The 18318-nt window shown below is 47.6% G+C and overlaps 1 protein-coding gene across 1 annotated transcript in view; it reads left to right on the top strand.

The window, feature by feature from the left end:
• KIF26B (kinesin family member 26B) overlaps nt 1–15821 on the top strand; it is a 490504-nt gene extending 474683 nt beyond the window's left edge. The window contains exons 13-15 of the mRNA XM_029228705.1: nt 4307–4509; nt 4940–5090; nt 8824–15821. Of these exons, the coding sequence (XP_029084538.1) occupies nt 4307–4509; nt 4940–5090; nt 8824–8972 (503 nt within the window). The 3' untranslated portion in view covers nt 8973–15821. The remainder of the gene's footprint in view (nt 1–4306; nt 4510–4939; nt 5091–8823) is intronic.
• Nucleotides 15822–18318: the final 2497 nt, after the last annotated feature.

The raw sequence follows: 18318 nt of genomic DNA, 5'->3' as shown, positions 1-18318 counted from the left end.
AGCAGTGTCAGCATCCTGGGATATCACCACCCCTGCCTGTGGTTTGCATCCTGGCCTGCAGTACCATATTGCCCGTCCACCCCCAGTCCCTACAGCCGGTGCTGAATACTGGAGAGGCGATGTGATAGAATGGTGCCTTTCTCCAGGAGGGGCCCTGGATTAATTCCCTTAGTAGTCTGCGGGAGGAGTGCAGGTAGAAGACAGGTAAAACCTGTAGGTCCCTTTCTAATCCGATTCCCCACGAGGCAGCAAACCCAAACCACAAGGGGCTTACCTGCCAGTCTCAGGACCATTTTATAACGTGTTCACCTGGGGTTAGATCCTGTGGCCAGGGCCAAAGCGAGTTGTTGTCCTGACCGGTAGTTGGCAACGGTCCTTTGGTGGGCAACTGTTGAACTCAGGTTGTGTTGACTAGTTTCCTCTGGGTTAACATGGCGTCGGCACTGGGATGATTGCTCCTGGGATGTTCAGTTATAGCTCTTAGGGCTTGAGTTAGTCTCCTGGCCCACATGTTGAGAGAGCGAGTTCCCATCTCAATTGTTGTTTAAGTAGCCCAGTCACCCTTTCCATTAGCCTGGCAGCAGTGGGGTCGTAAGGCAGGTGGAAATGCCAGTGTATGTCATGTTTATCGGCCCATTCCTGAACTGCATGGTCCTTGGTCACTGTCAGTGTCCATGGGGGTCCCATATGTCATGCTCAGCTGTCCTAGATGCCAGATGGTGGTTGTTTGCATTGCTGGGTGACTCGGGTAGGCCTTTGGTAACGTCTTCCACCTGTTGTAATGCACTGTAGACGGCAGATAGCTGTTGCTGCCACCACACTGTATCATTGCTCTGCCTCCTGCCAGAGCTCAGACCAGAGGCCCAAGGGCGCTCTTATTAGTTTGCCGTTGCCTTGGGCCCCAACTAAACCCTTCTGGGTAACTGGCCACATCCAATTCACAAGCCAGTTCCTGAGTTAATATCCCTAAAGCCTGGGCCTGTAATCGTTTAGGCATGGTAGGTTGGGGGTTTGCTTGTCTTACCCAACCAGATAACACCCTTGATAGATAATCCAGGTCCTTGCATTTTGTCTGTAGTCACCAGCCATCCTTGGGCAGTCAGATGAGCCACGAGCACGGGGCTGCTACTTTTAAACTGGAAAGAGACCCGGAGGTTAAGAAGATAGCATTAACATAATGGAACAGAAAGACATCTCTCACAGTAGACAGCTGCCACAGGGCCCCACTGCAGGATTATCCCTGCAACCTTTGGGCCCTACCATGTTAATGGACAGCCTCCTTGGGATTACCCCTGCAACTTTCCATTCCCGTCCCTTTTTCCCAACATCTCAGCACTCACAGGAGTTTCCTTGGTCTCCCAGCTAGGCTCGCCAGTTCTTGGGATGCACCCTGCAGGCCCACAAGCCTTGCAGTTACCCAGCCTTGAGACCGAAGGAAGAGCCCAGAGACAGCAACAGAGATATCAGTGGTTTACTGGTCAGAGGGATCTGACGCACAGGGTCCTGGAGCGACACCCCACCATGTACGGCAGACAAGATATGGCAATAGTCTTCACTACTCGGGGGAAAAGGAAGCTACCATTTATAGGGGGAATTGATGTCAGGTGGGCTCATTGGTTATCAGGGACTGATTAAGCCCTGTAATTAAGAGGATTGGGTAGTCATGTGAGTGAAGCAGGGACTGGTCAAGCAGGGGATTTATAGAGAACAAGAGAACAGCCATCTTAAATGGCCTAACCATACAGTCTCTATGATTTCTGTGTATTTTTCATCTCCTCAAATAGATTATGAAGAAAAAACTCAAAAGGATATTCATGTTCAGTGAGCACCTACTATGTGCCAAGTTCTGTGATGTTTAATTATAACCCATCCTTTAGGGAAATCGTTTATTATCTGATATTTTTATTTTTTATTTTGGTAGAGAATGTGGGCAATGGATTTTTTTTGGGGGGGTGTACGCAGGCCTCTCACTGTTGTGACCTCTCCCGTTGCGGAGCACAGGCTCTGGACGCGCAGGCTCAGCGGCCATGGCTCACGGGCCCAGCTGCTCCGCGGCATGTGGGATCTTCCCAGACCGGGGTACGAACCTGTGTCCCCTGCATCGGCAGGCGGACTCTCAACCACTGCGCCACCATGGAAGCCCGGCAATGGATTTTTTAAACAAGGGAACACTGAGACTTTGGGCAAGTTACTGAAGTCTTTTGTACCTTAGTTTCTGCTTCTGTGAGAATTAAATTAGATACTAGGCTTGTCTGTGACAGAAAACCCTAATAACAATATAGAGATTAATTTCTCATGTAAAAGTCTGTGTAGGGGGTTTTAAGGGCAGGGAAAATACTCTGTGTGATCGTATCATGGTGGACACATATCATTGCACATTTGTCCAAACCACAGGATGTAAACACCAAGAGTGAACCCCAGTGTAAACTATGGACCCTGGGTATCCGTATGGATAATGACGTGTCAATGTAGGTTCAGTTGTAACACATGTACCACTGTGAAGGTCTCCAGGGTGTCAGGAATCTAGGTTCCTTCTCTTGTTTTTCTGTTGTTTACGATCTTCATGTCATGGACCGGCCAACAGGCCCATATTCCATCCAGGACAAAGGCGAGAGGACGAGGAGAGCAGACCTCATCCTTCCAGGACACTTTTTAGCTGTTACACAGGGCAATTCTTCTTCTGTTGCACTGGTGGAGCTTAAGTCACATGTACCTCACAGGGTACACCTAGGTGGCCGTGTGCCCTGCTCCAACTCAGGGTCTTCTGCAGAGGAAGAAGAGGGGGGCAGGTACTGGGGGGCAGCTCACAGTCTCCGTCACAGTGTGTAAGGCACGATAAGTAGGGCCTGGCATAATCAGTGCTTATTCCAGTGTTGTTGTTAGAAGCAAATAAACTCCTCCTACCACAATACCAAACACTAGGATCTTTTCTCGCTAATGGAACGTCTCTAATTTCACGGTAACCCTTGTCCATGCTGAGGGTGTGGCCAGGGTGACTCTCAGTTCTCGTGTCCTCCAGCGTGTGTGTTTCAGGGGGGAGACCACAGGTGGCTCGACAGGTAAGGGGGGACATCTGAGCTTGTGGAGGTAAAGCAAGTGCCAGGTAAGGAAGTGGATGCTGAGGCGGGAGGTGGGAGGTTGGAGGGGTTCAAACACAGCTCTGCCACAGGCTCTGACAGCCCTGTCATGCCGCCAGCCCTTGCATCAAAACTACATTTAAAAGATCAAAACTCAAAAAAGGGAACCCTCTTGCACTGTTGGTGGGAAGGTAAATTGATACAGTCACGATGGAGAACAGTATGGAGGTTCCTTAAAAAACTGCAAATAGGGCTTCCCTGGTGGCACAGTGGTTGAGAGTCCGCCTGCCGATTCAGGGGACATGGGTTCGTGCCCCAGTCTGGGAAGATCCCACATGCCGTGGAGCATCTGGGCCGGTGAGCCATGGCCGCTGAGCCTGCGCGTCCAGAGCCTGTGCTCCGCAACGGGAGAGGCCACAACAGTGAGAGGCCCATGTACCGCAAAAACAAAAAACAAACAAACAAAAAAACCTGCAAATAGAATTACCATATGACCCAGCAATCCCACTACTGGGCATATACCCTGAGAAAACCATAATTCAAAAAGAGTCATGTACCAAAATGTTCATTGCAGCACTATTTACAATAGCCAGGGCATGGAAGCAACCTAAGTGTCCATCAACAGATGAATGGATAAAGAAGATGTGGCACGTATATACAATGGAATATTACTCAGCCATAAAAAGAAACGAAATTGAGTTATTTGTAGTGAAGTGGATGGACCTAAAGTCTGTCATACAGAGTGAAGTAAGTCAGAAAGAGAAAAACAAATACCGTATGCTAACACATATATCTTTATGGAATCTAAGAAAAAAAAAACGGTCATGAAGAACCTAGGGGTAAGACAGGAATAAAGACACAGACCTACTAAAGAATGGACTTGAGGATATGGGGAGGAGGAAGGGTAAGCTGTGACAAAGTGAGAGAGTGGCATGGACATATATACACTACCAAACGTAAAATAGATAGCTAGTGGGAAGCAGCCACATAGCACAGGGAGATCAGCTCGGTGCTTTGTGACCACCTAGAGGGCTAGGATAGGGAGGGTGGGAGGGAGGGAGACGCAAGAGGGAAGAGACATGGGAACATATGTATATCTATAACTGATTCACTTTGTTATAAAGCAGAAACTAATACACCATTGTAAAGCAATTATACTCCAATAAAGACGTTAAAAAAAAAAGATAGAAATTCAAAACGATTAACTTTAGGCTTAATCCCCTGCCTAGGTTCCCAGAGACGGAGGCTCATCCCGGCGCTGTCCCTTGACACCCCCTCCCCTGTGAGGAAACCGGCCAACAGCGCAGGGGTCCGTTGGGTGGACGGCCCCTTGCGCAGCACCCAGAGGGGCCTCGGGGAACCTTTTGAGATTAAAGTCTATGAAATCGACGACGTGGAGCGGCTGCAGCGGCGACGAGGGGGCAGCAGCAAGGTGCGCCTCCCCCTCCCCACGCGGCGGCGGTCCCCCAGGAGGTCCCCGGGCTGACGCCGAGGCCGCGCCCTAGAAGAGGGCGCAGGCCACCGAGACTCCCAGCGGCTTCCGGCGGGAGACGGGCCCGTGCACCCAGCTCGGGAGAGCAGCCTGTTTCTCCGCCCGGAGACCTCTGAAGGCTCTCCTGGTTCCATTTTGGAGCACCAGCCGCCTTCTAAATTTGAGATATGCCAGTGATAGCCCTACCCCGTGAGTGGGCTGTCTGAGCTGAGCCCCCAGCTCCCTCCCAAACTTCCCAGTGACCTGCTCCTTTTGCACTGACCATAAGCACAAGTATTCCTTTCCAGAAGAGGTTGCCTGGGCTGGATTTGAGCTGAAGGTCCTTTCCCCTCCCCCCTCCACCCCCATCTCCTTCCCATCTGTGTACTAGGAGGTCATGTGCTTCAATGCAAAGCTGAAAATCCTGGAGCATCGCCAGCAGAGAATTGCCGAGGTCCGAGCCAAGTACGAGTGGCTAATGAAGGAGCTGGAGACGACGAAACAGTATCTGATGCTGGATCCCAACAAGTGGCTCAGCGAATGTAAGGCCCATCACTGCGACTCCTGGGTTCACCAGTTAAACAGGCCAGGCTGAGAGGGACACAGACGCTGTCTGAACCTGAGGGCCTTCCATGCCCCTTGGCTGGAGATGGCCTCCCTGAGCGCAATCCCGCTCTGTAGGGGGCAGGTGGGAGGGGTGTGAGCAGCAGGGCGGTGAGTATTGCTCTTGCACGATTATTTCTTATGTGTCTCAGTCCAAAGCACCTGAAAATGAGATTTTTTTTCCCCCTACGTTTGGTGGACGCTCACCCAGACATGGAGACTGTATTACCAATCTGCTCCCTGGCCACAAAATCACATTGCATATCTAGCCTGAAATAGACAAGAATTTATAGAGTGCTTAATAGGGTAGAATGTGCAATCCTAGAAAAGCCTCAAAAAGAACCCAGAAAGCAAGAAAAACATTTTTGAGTGAAAAGAATAACATTCACAGTGTTATTTCCATTTAATAGAAAGCCCAGGATGACAGTAACCATCTAATAACAATTCAGAACAATTCTGCTCCCTTTGAAAGATGGAGTCAATTGTTTCTTATTTATTTGTTTCGAACCGTTCCATTTACCACAAAATAAAAGCTCAAATCTGGTCCCAACTGTTTCATTGATATGGGGGCCCAATGCTAGACGGCTTAGTCTCTGAAATAAAATACATTACTTCCACTAAAGTTCCTTTCCCTCCTTTCCTGTCTGGCACTCACCAGCTCTTCCCTCCAGCCCCTCAGCCTCCCTGTGCCTCCCTCTCTTCACGACTGTCCCCTGAAGGTCACATCACCCTCTCCCCAGCATTCCCAGGCCAGTGCCAGGAGCATGACAGGCAGAGTCTGGGGCTTAGGTTTAAGAAATACTGGGTGAAATGATCCTGGGCAAAGAAGAAAGGACAGAATTTGCTGGTCTTCTAGCTGTGCCCTGCCACTTTCACAGTATGTCTTCAGGCGGCTTCCTTTCCATAGCACTGAGGTAATAACATCTCCCCTGAGTACCTCATGAGTGCATATGAGGATCAAAAGAACCTAAAGGAGGACAGGGCACTGGGACCAGTCTGTGATGCATCTTACCTTGTTGAGTTGTACCATTTGTGGTGACAGCCACAGTCATGCAGACCCACTTTGGAAGCTGGCTGTGAGACCTTGGGTAAGACACTTAACCTCTCTGAGCCTTGATTTCCTTAACTGTCAAATGGTAGGCACATAATGGTGCCTACCTCATAAGGTTGTTGTGAGAGTGAACGAGTTACTATCAGTCCAGTGCTGGTTACACTGCCTGCCCGTGATGAAGGAGCAATGTCCGGTAGTAATTAGTGTTTGTATTATCCCCGAGTTAACAAAATAGCTATCCTCAACAGGAGACATTTCCTCAGTACCTGCTTGCATGATGCAGCAAGGTAGGTCCCTTGTTAGAAATCTGGACCAGAGACATGAACTCCTGCTCCCTAGGGTATTTCCATCTAAGGCTGTGATAGGGCAGACAAGACACGAACGAGGACATTAGCTGAAGTCTGGCCGCGGCATAAACATGGAGCCTAATGCTATGTTTCTCCCACCTGTGCACACCCTTTTCCTTCTTCCATTAATCCTCAGGCGCTTCAAGATCCCAGGGGTGCCCATTCAGCAGTTCCTCTTCCTTTCTGCTGTTTTCATTAACATTTTTTGAGAGCTATTTATGCCTAAGGCAGGCTTGATAATTGTCTTCATCTTACAAAGTCACATTTTTTCCCAGGATGGGAGCAGCTTAAACGTCGGTACATATGTAGATGCTTCCAGGAAACGGTCCCTTCCTTCTTGCCTTTGTTCACATCAGGAATCAGGGATTTTTTGATGCTGAGAAAGGTAATGAACAGAAGGCCACGTGAAAGGAGAAACACAGATTGTTTCTTCAAGATGAATTGAAACCAAAAATGACCCCCCAAAAATCAATGAGACTGTATTCTGACTGTTCCCTGGGTGTGGGTAATAGGCTGGGTGTTGGCTAGAAATAAATGTTCTGGAATCCATTTTTTAAAATTTCCAAGGTGATCCAATAATATAGCTGATGTGGTTATGGTATGGTGAGGGGTTTTGTTTGGTTTTTAAATATTAGACCGGTATTCAGGAGCCTCAGCCTCATTCCCAGCCCCGGTCCTTATTAACTGCGTAACCCTGAGCAGGACGCCTCACTTCTCTGAGCCCAGTTAAGTCTCCTATAAAAGAAGTCAGCCTTGATTTCAGCCCTTGATGTTCCTGTAGCTTGTTACAGTTCTCAGACCACATTCACATTCACCGTCTCTTTTTGGTTCTACTCTTCATGGCAACTCTAGTTAGGAAGGTAGGCAGACTAGGGATTATGACTCTCCTGTTACTTTTAAGGACCCTTTGGCAGCAAAGATTAGGCGTGGCCGACCTGGGAGTCAAGTGCAAGTCTCCTGCCTTGGATTCCAGGGCCACCCCCACTGCCCTGGCTGCTGCCCATGCCTGTCCTCTCCATGCTGGGCACTCTGTAGCAGCCTACCGCCCTGCCCAGTCACCACTGGACCAAGTAGTGGCCGGGGGCCAGGAGAGGGTGGCCTCAGATAATTGCCCTTGAGGAACTGAAGGAGACAGGCTTTTAACTGTGCAGGCCTGAACATTAGGGACAGCATCTGGGTCCTAAATCTCAGCTTCTGAGCACAGAATCGTAATTATTATTATTTTTCATTAAAGTATAGTTGATTTACAATGTGTTCGTTTCTGCTGTACAGCAAGGTGATTCAGTGACACACACACGTACATCTATATTCTTTTTTATATTTTTTCCATTATGGTTTATCACAGGATATTGAATGTAGTTCCCTGTGCTATACAGTAGGACCTTGTTGTTTATTCATCCTATGTATACTAGTTTGCATCTGCTAATCCCAAACTCCCAGTCCACCCCTACCTACCCCCCCCCCCCCTTGGCAACCACAAGTCTGTTCTTTATGTCTATGAGTCTAAGAATCGTTAATTATTAACATAGATTCCATCATCACCCTAGTTCCCAAAGGGCCAGTGAGTATATGAAACTGTACAGGAAGTGCCAAGAGGCAGGGTCACTGCGTAGAGAGGCAGCTGCACACAGCTGTGTGAGGGACTAACCAGAGAGCAACACACTTATATCAGCAGGCAGAGGTATAAACATCATTCAGGTGAGACCCCAAAAAGGAAGGGTTTCTCCATACCTCAGCTTGAAGCTTTATTTATTTTCTAGTTAATAAAGAAAATGGTGCTGGTAGAGTCCCAAATCCTGTCATGGAGATGGTGGAGGTGGGGAGAGCTTGATGTCACTTTGTCCCTCAGTAGAGTCACAGTAAAATGTCAGGGGTCTAACGTTATCATTGGAACGAAGGGCCCCAATATAACTACAAGTAGTGAAGTGTTTTGTTCTCGACCTGAGAGCGGCAGAGGGTTGAGCAGGAGGGTGTGGCAGCGCTGCCTAAGACCTTCCGTCACAGGCGCAGGTGCAGGTACAGGCGCAGGTATAGGTGCAGGTGCAGGTACAGGTGCAGGCGCAGGTACAGGCGCAGGTATAGGTGCAGGTGCAGGTACAGGCGCAGGTACAGGTACAGGTGTAGGCGCAGGTGCAGGTGCAGGTACAGGCGCAGGTATAGGTACAGGTGCAGGTACAGGTGTAGGTGCAGCAGCCGCGGGCCGGCATGGCTGAGCTGTCCGATCACCCTTCCCCGCTGGCCGCACGTCTCCATCGGGCTTCTCCTTCTTTGCAGTTGACTTGGAGCAGGTTCTGGAGCTGGATTCCCTGGAGTACCTGGAAGCGCTGGAGTGCGTGACGGAGCGCCTGGAGAGCCGCGTCAACTTCTGCAAGGCGCACCTCATGATGATCACCTGCTTCGACATCACCTCCCGGCGCCGCTGACGGGAGCCGCCGCCCGGCCGGCCCTCGCTCCCTGTCCGCAGGCAGCCGCGCTCGGCGGGCCCTCGGTGCTGGCCGCGCTCAGTGACCACGGAAGGAGGACGAAGGTCGGTGGCAAGTCTGGAGTGAGCGTGGAGCAGAAGGTGATTTTTCTTTTGTTTTCTGTAGGAAAGGTGCAAACACCAAACACGCAGGAGAGGAGAAAATGATGGGAAACCCAAGGGACGTGGAAGCCCCCGTGAGACTGAAAAAGCACTTTGAGGAACTTTAAAGAACTTGTTTGTACATAAGAAATGCTGGCAAAAGAGACCTCACTCTTCTCCTGGTTTGTGAGAAAAGGCGAGGGTGGACGTGGGATTGCTGTGGAAAGTGAAAACAAAACAAGTTACTCCGAATGACTGATGAAGTGCCTTGCAAATCTTTGTTATTATCCAAACATTTATGTTCATACTTTCTTGTGTACAGATGGTGCTAGTCAAGATGAAAACAACAAAACGAACAAAAAAGAAAATCAGACACATTTTTGCAATGTATTTACAGCTCGTTTTCTCTTGGTGTTTTATCCTATTTCTGACTTGCTGTTTCTAAGTAAGTTGTGTTTGTAGAGCTATTTCCTAATCGGTATGGCATATGAATAAATGTTAACTGTCTGCTATGGTTCTGCTGGGAAGGCCACTCAAACAGAAGATAGAGACTTCCGGGCACAAGCCAGTGTGTTTCCAAAGAAGGTTGGAACAGCAGGTGATGCTCAATGCCAGCTCCTACGAGTGGCAGTGTCAGCGGGCAGACTCGGAGGTCGATCATGGAGCAGGTGCACGTGAGCTGGAGAGAAAAGAGAGGAGAAAGGGCTGCGTCTCTAGGGGGAAAGGAGCCTCTGTGACCTGGGCCCTGCTTACCCTTTGGGTGGGATGTTTGTTCCAAATAGTTTCCCCTCACACATCCTGAACACATATACTAGTTCCTTTACCCACGAATCCAGGGTTTTCATGGCCCTCATAACATTTTTCATATTCATTTTTATTCCAAAGACTCTGGATTGAGACCTTGAACCGATTCAGCAGAGCCATATATTTTTGCTCCCTAGTTTTGCAAATTTATTAGAGCAGAGGATTTTTCCCAGTTTGGAGACCTTCTTGGGCTTGTAGATGCTCAGAGACCCCAACAGTATTGGTCCAGAACAAGGATGGATGTGAGGCTGCACAACTTTTCTCTTGCCCAGGGTGCTGCTTAAATGCAAGAAGTCCCAGTCCTCGTGTGAACCAAAGCCTCCATCCCAAGAAACAACTAGGCTTGGCCACTCAACCTTGACACCTGAAGGCAGAGAAAGTTTTCCTGTCATACATCACACACCTGTAGCGAGGCAGGGCACAGAGTTTCATGCATATGGATGTACAGGGCTTGACTTTGGACCTCATTCTCAAATTGAGATGTTCATCCCTGCCACAATTCCCTTAGGGACTATTATACCCATTTTAGTGATGGAAACCCAGGGATTGTCTAATAACAGCTGTGGAACAGCAGGGCGTTCGCCTACCTTCCAGGTCAGGGCCCTCTCCCAGGCCCCTGCAGCCTGCCCACTGATAGAGGTGCCCAGGGTTTTCCCTGTTCTTTTTGCCCTCAAATGCAGCATATCTCCATGAGCCTATTTCCAGGTGAGGCAGTCCTGGCTAACCAACTCCTCAGCCCCAACTGCTCCCCAAGGAAAAGGAACCTTTGCATTTCTTTGACAATGCTCTTCAGGACACGTGTAGCCCAGCATAGCTCAGCTGAACTCAGTAAGTGGGAACCATAGTCTTGTGAGCTTCATAGTACCAGTCCTTTACTGGTCAGAACGGGGCACAGATGGCCCCATTAGCTTTGTTTGGGAAGTCAGCCCCCTAGACTGGAAGCCAGCTCTGTGGATGACAAGTCTGGCTCTGTGTTTGGTTAGAGCACGCTCCTATGCAGAGGTGCACATAGAAGCTGCACTCCCATCCGATAGCTGAAACGGGCTATAATATGGTGAAAAGTTACTCCAGAGCGGATCATTTCCCCCTCTAGTTTAACAAGTGTGTCTGTCCCCTTGGAAGGCAGGGGTCCCACACCCTAACCTCATTCTGCAGGGCAGCCCCATGGCTCTGGGTGCACCTCTGGTCTCAGCACTTGTGTTAATGGCCTTGTTCAACAGCAGCATAATGGAAGCTTCTGGACCCCAAAGGATGCCAATCTGTTGAGTTTGTTTGGGTTTTCCATTCGGCACCTCTTTGGTTGCTGGTTTGATATACACCACTTCATGAAAAGCCTTTAACTGAGGAATTGTCACAGGTGAGTATCCTAGTCTTTGCTGGAAACAAACGCACTTGATTAGTAATCAGTGTCCTTAGCTTTCGCCCTGGCCATGTCTTTCCCACAGGTTACCTCACTGTGCTGACTTCCTTAGCAGGCCAGCACTGGGGCCTTCGTGCCTTTCCTGGAGTGAGACTAAGCGGAAACATCTACAGAAATTAAAATCTTGATCAGTGGAAACTTTCCTAGGGGAGTGGCTTTCCGCTTGCCTCCTGCCTAAACCTGCTCTACATGTTTGTAGCAACTTTATGAGATAGCCAAAGGGCTGAATGAGACCAGGAGCTCTCTTACCAAGTCAGATTGGCCTCGCAAGATGCCACACCATGGAGCTTCTCACAGGATGCTTTTGGCCATGGTGTAGGAGAACAACTTGGCATGGAGGTTGTCCATTGGCTTTTTTCCTTACTTTTCTTTTCCTTTCCTTTCTTTTCTAACGTAAGTAAGCTACAAACATCTTAACACACCAAGTATTTGTAAACCATGTGAAGAAATCATGATTTTTATGCTATAATGTGCTTATGCCTGGTTCTACCTATAAGTTGATTGTACAGCTGGTCAGCTGTTCTGTAGCAGTTCTAATAACTGAAGAACACCTCATTCAATGGCCAGGTGTGAGGCAGGTCGAGGTCTCCTTGTGGTTTTGGTGACAGATAACCTAGGAAGGCAAAGGGAATGTCAAAGAACCCATTATTCCATTTTATTATCCACAAATGAAAGGACCAGAAAAATATTTATTTGAAATTAACGTTTAGATGTGGAAGCCTTAATTCTTTGTCTGAAATCTGTTCCCCTCTCCAAATAGTTTAGTGTGAGGTGGAAGCAAAACTCAGAGCCCAAAAGTGGAATAGTGATGTTGTTTCCGGGGAGTGAATCCATATTGCATTTCATGAGGGGTGTTTCATGTTGCCACAGAGTGAGAATTTGCTTTATCCTGGGCTCTCAAGCCCCACCTGAGAGCTGCAACCCTTGATATTCTTGTCCTTGAATTCCCCTCTACATCATGGGGAAGCTGTCACTAACTTTCATCTCTTCCAGATTTGAAATCGAAACATCCTGTCTGTTGTTTTATCTGCAGTTGCTATTCTGAAGGTGGGGAGCTTGAGATGTAAATGCAGAGGTTGGTTCTGTGTTGACTCAGGTGGGGCTCATACAAGGGACCCCATGCTGGGGAGAGGAGAGAGCTGGGATAAAATGCCATGCAGCCCAGAGTGGGGAATTCGGCAGGCAGGAATCTCACCATTTGTCATAAATTAGTCTTAAGCTTGGAGTCTGTGTTCCTGGAAGGTGGTGGTGACTACATCATAGCCACAAAACCCATCCAGGGCAGTGGTTCAAAAAGTCTGACACGGACACATATATATCTTGTGCCGGTTCTCGGATTTCTGTTCATGTTAAGCAAGAGCCCTTTTTTGGGCCTCAGATTCTGATGCTGATCATGAATCTTGGTTAATCCATCAGCCTTTTAGGTGTTACTATTCAAAAGCAGCTGTCTGATCTGGGTTTCTTGGGATAGAGGCAGGGCTTGCAAGAGCCCAAGCGTTTATTACCCTGGCTCTACACACAGTTGCCTGTGTCATTGGCCACTGCTGATCTGTAATCAACGCTCCCACCATAAATAATGATGTGGTGAATGTTTTTAAATCCCTATTCCAAGAAGGGTTTGGGCTGTAACAGAAATTACTAAAGATGAGTTAATTTCAAAATTGAAACCAGAAGAATTCATGAATTTATTCAGTGTTCTTTTCCTGCTGGAAGATTAGCCCTACTCCTTGAGCACATATTTAAAGATTTCCTCACTTTTAAGGGCAGTGTATATTAAACCCTGAAACCATGCAAGTAAGAAACACGTTGAAAACCCTGTTCTTGACAAACTGATGCTGAATAAATCACCCATTGGCGCTGGCCCTGGGGCCTGCCTGCCGCCACCCAGGCAGTACGGCCCATCTTCCCCCACAGGGCACGCTCTTCAACATTGCCACACTGAAACTTGACTGACGAAGAAAGGCCCGTGCAGCCCACTTTTCTCTATGCCCAGTGAAGCAAAACCGACACTCAGTTTCATTGACAAATGCCAGTAAATGGTCTAAAATTTTTTGGGGGGGGGCAGGAGTGGGTGGACAGGTAATAGAATATAGTGTTCCTTTGAATTATAATCTCTCTTTCTCCTCCTCCAGCAAAGATCTGTCAACATTTGTGGGTAAAAACTCACAAATTGTGTCCCTTAGCAATCTTCCCGACAAAATACGTATCTATTCCAAGCTGCTCGTCATTTCCAGATAACAGCATAATTCCAATCCAGGAGAAGCTCATCTTCTCAGAAAAAGTTTTTGCAAAGTTTTAGAAGCTGCTTATCCATCCCTAAACAATGCATTCTGCATTGGGGTGGCCCTGCTCGGAACCAGAGATGATGCCATAATAGCGGACATACTTGAAGTGCTTGAGGTGGCATCAAACCTTTAGTGCATATAATCAATATTCTCTAGATGCAGTTCCCAACGTCCATGTGTGTAGGGCGAGTGCTGAAATCCTGGCACTCACACATCTATTTTATGTAGATGTAGAAATCACCTTCGAAACTCAAAAGGCTCACTGTTTCATTCCCCGTACTGCTAACCAACACCCCACACTGTCATATTCAGTTTATGAAGAAGTTATAATTTATTTGTAAACTCAGGATGTTGTTTTGTGGCGCCTCGTGTTTTATAATTTATTTATACACCGTGGTTGGAAATGCTATCCAAGTGCTATGCATCAAAGTGTAAGTCTGGTGGATCTGCCTATGGCTGGTTTTTCTCCTCACTCTAACAAGCTCTGTTAACAGAGACACAGGCAGCGGGGAGGAAAGAGAAATAAAACAGGAAAACAGGGATTAGGATCCAATCCTCAAAGTCCAGGGCTTAGTTCAAAACCTAATTTGTTTCTAAAGTAAGTAGCTGAAAAGGAAAAGATCATTTCCTTTTGAATTTGATGATAACGGTCTTGGAAATCAGCCTCCACAGGCCTGAGTGAACGAGGATCCAGCCTCCTCCTGCTGGTTCAACACTAAATTTCTGAAAATTGCAGACAGTATTAGGTTCCTACATTTCCCTAAGACGTCCCACCCCCCACCCCTGCTGTTACTGAAGGGGTCTGGAAGAGGAAACTGAAGTTCCTTACCTTGGATATATATAGTACCTGTTTTTTCTGGACAAACCAAAGCACTTTAGTGAGTCTTACAACCCATAATACTTAAAGCATCTTGTCCCCTCACTGGATCCCTGAGAGGCCAGGAGGGACTGGGGTCAGTAGTCTCATTTGAGAGGCAGCTAAACCTAGGAGAAAAAGCCTTGAGCTCAGAGTAAGGAAACCAGGCTCCAGGCCTGCTTTCCTCACTCGCTATGCAACCTTGGGCAAGTCGCTTCACATTGCTGGGCCTCAGGCTCCCAGATGGAAGGTTGGGGGTCATAATAGCTGCCCTTCTGGGAGAGTGTAAAGAGAAAATGGTATAGTTGATGGGAAGTGCTTTGAAGAAATGAAAGCTCTGTTCGGGAGCTGGGGATAATCATTTTAGATGAAGAAACTGAAGTCAATAGCCAATGATTGGCCCAAGTTCACAGAGTAGTTTTATAGCAGAACTGGGATCTGAGTCCGGCATCTTGGACTCTTCCCATGAGGTGCTGTTGCACCAGGTCTGTGTGGATATGTGGACACACACCACACTGATGTACTGACGTGTGTGTGCACGGGGGTGTATACGGATGCATGTGTACAGAAGGTATGTGACATGGTGGAAGAACATAGAACAGAAAACCTGCGTTCTAACTCCAGTTTTGACAATAGTCCTATGGCCTTGGATATATTACCCAACATTTCTGCAACACAGTTTTCTAATCTGTAAAAGGAGAACAGTGTGCTAAATGATCTTTGTGGTCCCTTCAGCTCTAGTCATGTATGTATGTGTATATAAATATGCTAATCTGTAGAAATGGGCCAATTTGAAAATTGGAGACAAGACCTGCCCAAGTGCATTTATTGTGTCAGAAACAGCGAATTCATAAACAAGTTCATAAAATCTTACTTTAAATTCAATGGTGGTATTTAATGTCATTGTTTTAAATTCACTATTTGGATAAAAGATTGGTGCCATTTTAAAAATTAAGTTCTTAGCTTACAAGTGTTTGCTGTTAAAAACTTTTAATAAAATTCATTTGTTAAAGTCAGAAATTCAACCATTCTGTACTTGGGTAGGTCCCAACAGCCTATTTGCAAACAGGCTGGCTTTGTGTATGGGCCTTCGCATAGCGATATAAGTTAGCCGTTGGCTTGATCATGATACATGTGAGCAGGCTACCTGGAGAACAGTCTGGAAAAGAAAGTTATAGTTCTTAAAACCTGGTGACATGACTTCATTAAGCTGTGTGCCATTTCCAGTGTGAAGACATTGTTTGCTGGCTACGATCTCTGACTTTTTTGTGGCATATGAGGTGAAAAATGTTGTCAAAAAAGAATCTGGTGTTTAAAAAGAATCAAACTATGGTGGCATTAAATGTTCACTTTTCTCCTACTCAGAGTCATGAAGTCCTCTATCCAGTTCACCCTTCTGAACAGAGGGGGAAACAATTCAAGGCCTGGGGCGGATCCCTCTCACTAGAGCAACACCTTGGCCGAGGACTTGCTCCCAGGCCCAGGGCCTTCCTAGGATGAGGCCTGTCTCCTCCCACTGTGGGGCTGGCCCCCAACAAGTTCAGAAGCTCGGGCAGGGGTGGGTGGATGTTGGGCTCAGTCCCAGAGCCCTGGCATTGTCCTGCGTCCCTGACAGTCACAGGGCTGGTGATCACACATGAAACGTGTCAAGAAGCTAGGTGTTGAGGTGGTGATGGCTTTGTTGGACTGGTCACAGCCCTGCTCTGAATCCATATCTCCTACTCTGCTGATCTGGCCTGGACACGCACAGCTCCAGCTACCCCTTTCTTTTGTCCCCAAATGCTAGACCAGACCCTCGTGGGCTCCCTTTGGGCCACTGTAGCAGAAGCCATGAGTTCTTAAGAATCCAGGAGCCATAGGGTTTTCTAGACATAATGCCTTCAACAGAAGAGCTGGTGGGGTGGCCACCTAACTCTGACCATCCCCTGGGAGAGGAGAGACCATAAAGGCAGCACCTAGAACTGCTTCTAACCCCTTGTTCTTCCCCCTCCCTCAGGGGAGGACTACCAAATACATGACCTTACTTGCATTTGTCTCCTAAACCATTAAACTCTCCAAATTGTTATTAACATAACTGTTATGCTTTTCATCCTTTCCATCCCTTCCATCCCTGCATCTGTGTGGAGAAAATGCCGTCCTGTCTCACTTAGGGCCTGTTGCACCGTCTGATGCTTCTGCACTCTCTTCTAGTTGAAGGCTTTGTTTCCAGAAAACCTTTATAAACATACAGAGCACTTGAGTGTAAACACATCGGCCTGTCAGCAGCCAATGCGCCCCAGCACCCACGGGTGTCTCTTGTTCTTCTATATCCCCAGTGTCTAGAACAGAGTCTGGAACATGGTACTCAAACAATACTAGCTGAATGCATGAATGAAAGGATCACCTTTGGAAGAAGAAGAGGAAACAGAAAACACCTGGGCAGGAGTCTGCAGAAATGTCAGACTTCTTTAACAAAAGAACCAAAGGTCTGCATTGCAAATGCCCCATTTGGGATTAAGTCCCTAATTCACAATGGACACCAGGCCCACACCAGGCAAACCCGTGCCCTTGCTTTACAATACACACAGACTTGACTTCTCTACCACTGAGCAGCCTTGGCCTTCAGGCCTCCTAGAGATGGAAGAGTGGTGTTCCAGCACGCGGATACCTACTCATCATTTACAAAGTAATCATGGAACAAATCTTTAGCGAGCGCTTGCTTTGTGTCACACACTGCTGGGGCTGATGAACAAAACAGACACCGGCCTCCGAGAGCTCAGTACCTTGACAACACCAGCTGGCAAACTGAAACCCTAGTACAAAGAGGCAAACACAGTCCTCCTCAAAGTAGGGTGCAAGCTTCTTTTGCCAACCTCTGACCCCACCACATGCCCCTTTTCCTCTGTTTGGGGCCTTGCGCCAGGCCTCACCTCCAGAAGAGTCTTCTTGGGTCCAAGGTTGGGAGGGCAAGGAGAAGGGGAGGAGGGAGAGAGAATAAGTATAGGTCGCCCTGCAAGTCACTTTTTTTCTGCGATGGAAATTCACTCCCCATGGAGCCCTCCACCTGTCCGCTGGGTCTGGCCATTCCTAGTGCCACTCAGCTGGGTCCTCCAGCCCTTGCTTGTAAGCCTTCTCCCTGCATTTGCCAAGAGTCTGAGAAGAATCCAGGAGGCCAAGGGGTAGACTCTTCCTCCAAGTCACCTGACCTCTCCATCAGGGGAAGTGACCTGGAGGCACCCAAGGAAGTTGCTCTGGGTACCTCCCATGTGCTGGGTAAACAGTGTGTCATCTGTTTATTTTTCATTTGTAATTGTTAAATTGCCCTTGTTCTGCCCATCCTTTGGGCCCCTTCCCTCCGTAGCGGTCCCAGGTCCAGACATGTACATTATACCACTTTGCCTGTGCTCAGAAGAAAAACTCAAAATAAAGGCTTTCCACCAGACCACAGAGCTCCACAAACCCCAAGTTCCCCAAAAAGCCAGCAAGAGAAAGGCCTTTATTTTTTTTTAAATGGGCTTTTGAAAAGCTGGAAGTTGAAAATAAAAATTACCTTTAATCTCACTCCAGACAACCACTGTCATAATAGACACACACAAACACCTTTACAACTTCTGGATAATCATTGACTTAACCCTTTTTTGGAATCTGCTTTCTTCCCCCTTAATAATTCTACCACACACATATATTTCCCCAGTCAAGAACATGTGCTCTTACAACTGATTTTAATGGCTGTAGAATATTCCATCGGGTAGACTGACCATCATTTCAGTACTACAATTCCCTGCTATTGGACCTTAACATTGTTTCCACTTTTTTGCTATGATAAATTACACTATAATAAACATGTTGAACATATATCTTT

The sequence above is a fragment of the Monodon monoceros genome, unplaced genomic scaffold (genome assembly GCF_005190385.1).
Source record: "Monodon monoceros isolate NGI ecotype Baffin Bay Population unplaced genomic scaffold, NGI_Narwhal_1 Super_Scaffold_18, whole genome shotgun sequence".
Lineage (NCBI taxonomy): Eukaryota > Metazoa > Chordata > Mammalia > Artiodactyla > Monodontidae > Monodon > Monodon monoceros.
This window is presented reverse-complemented; position numbering and strand designations above follow the sequence as displayed.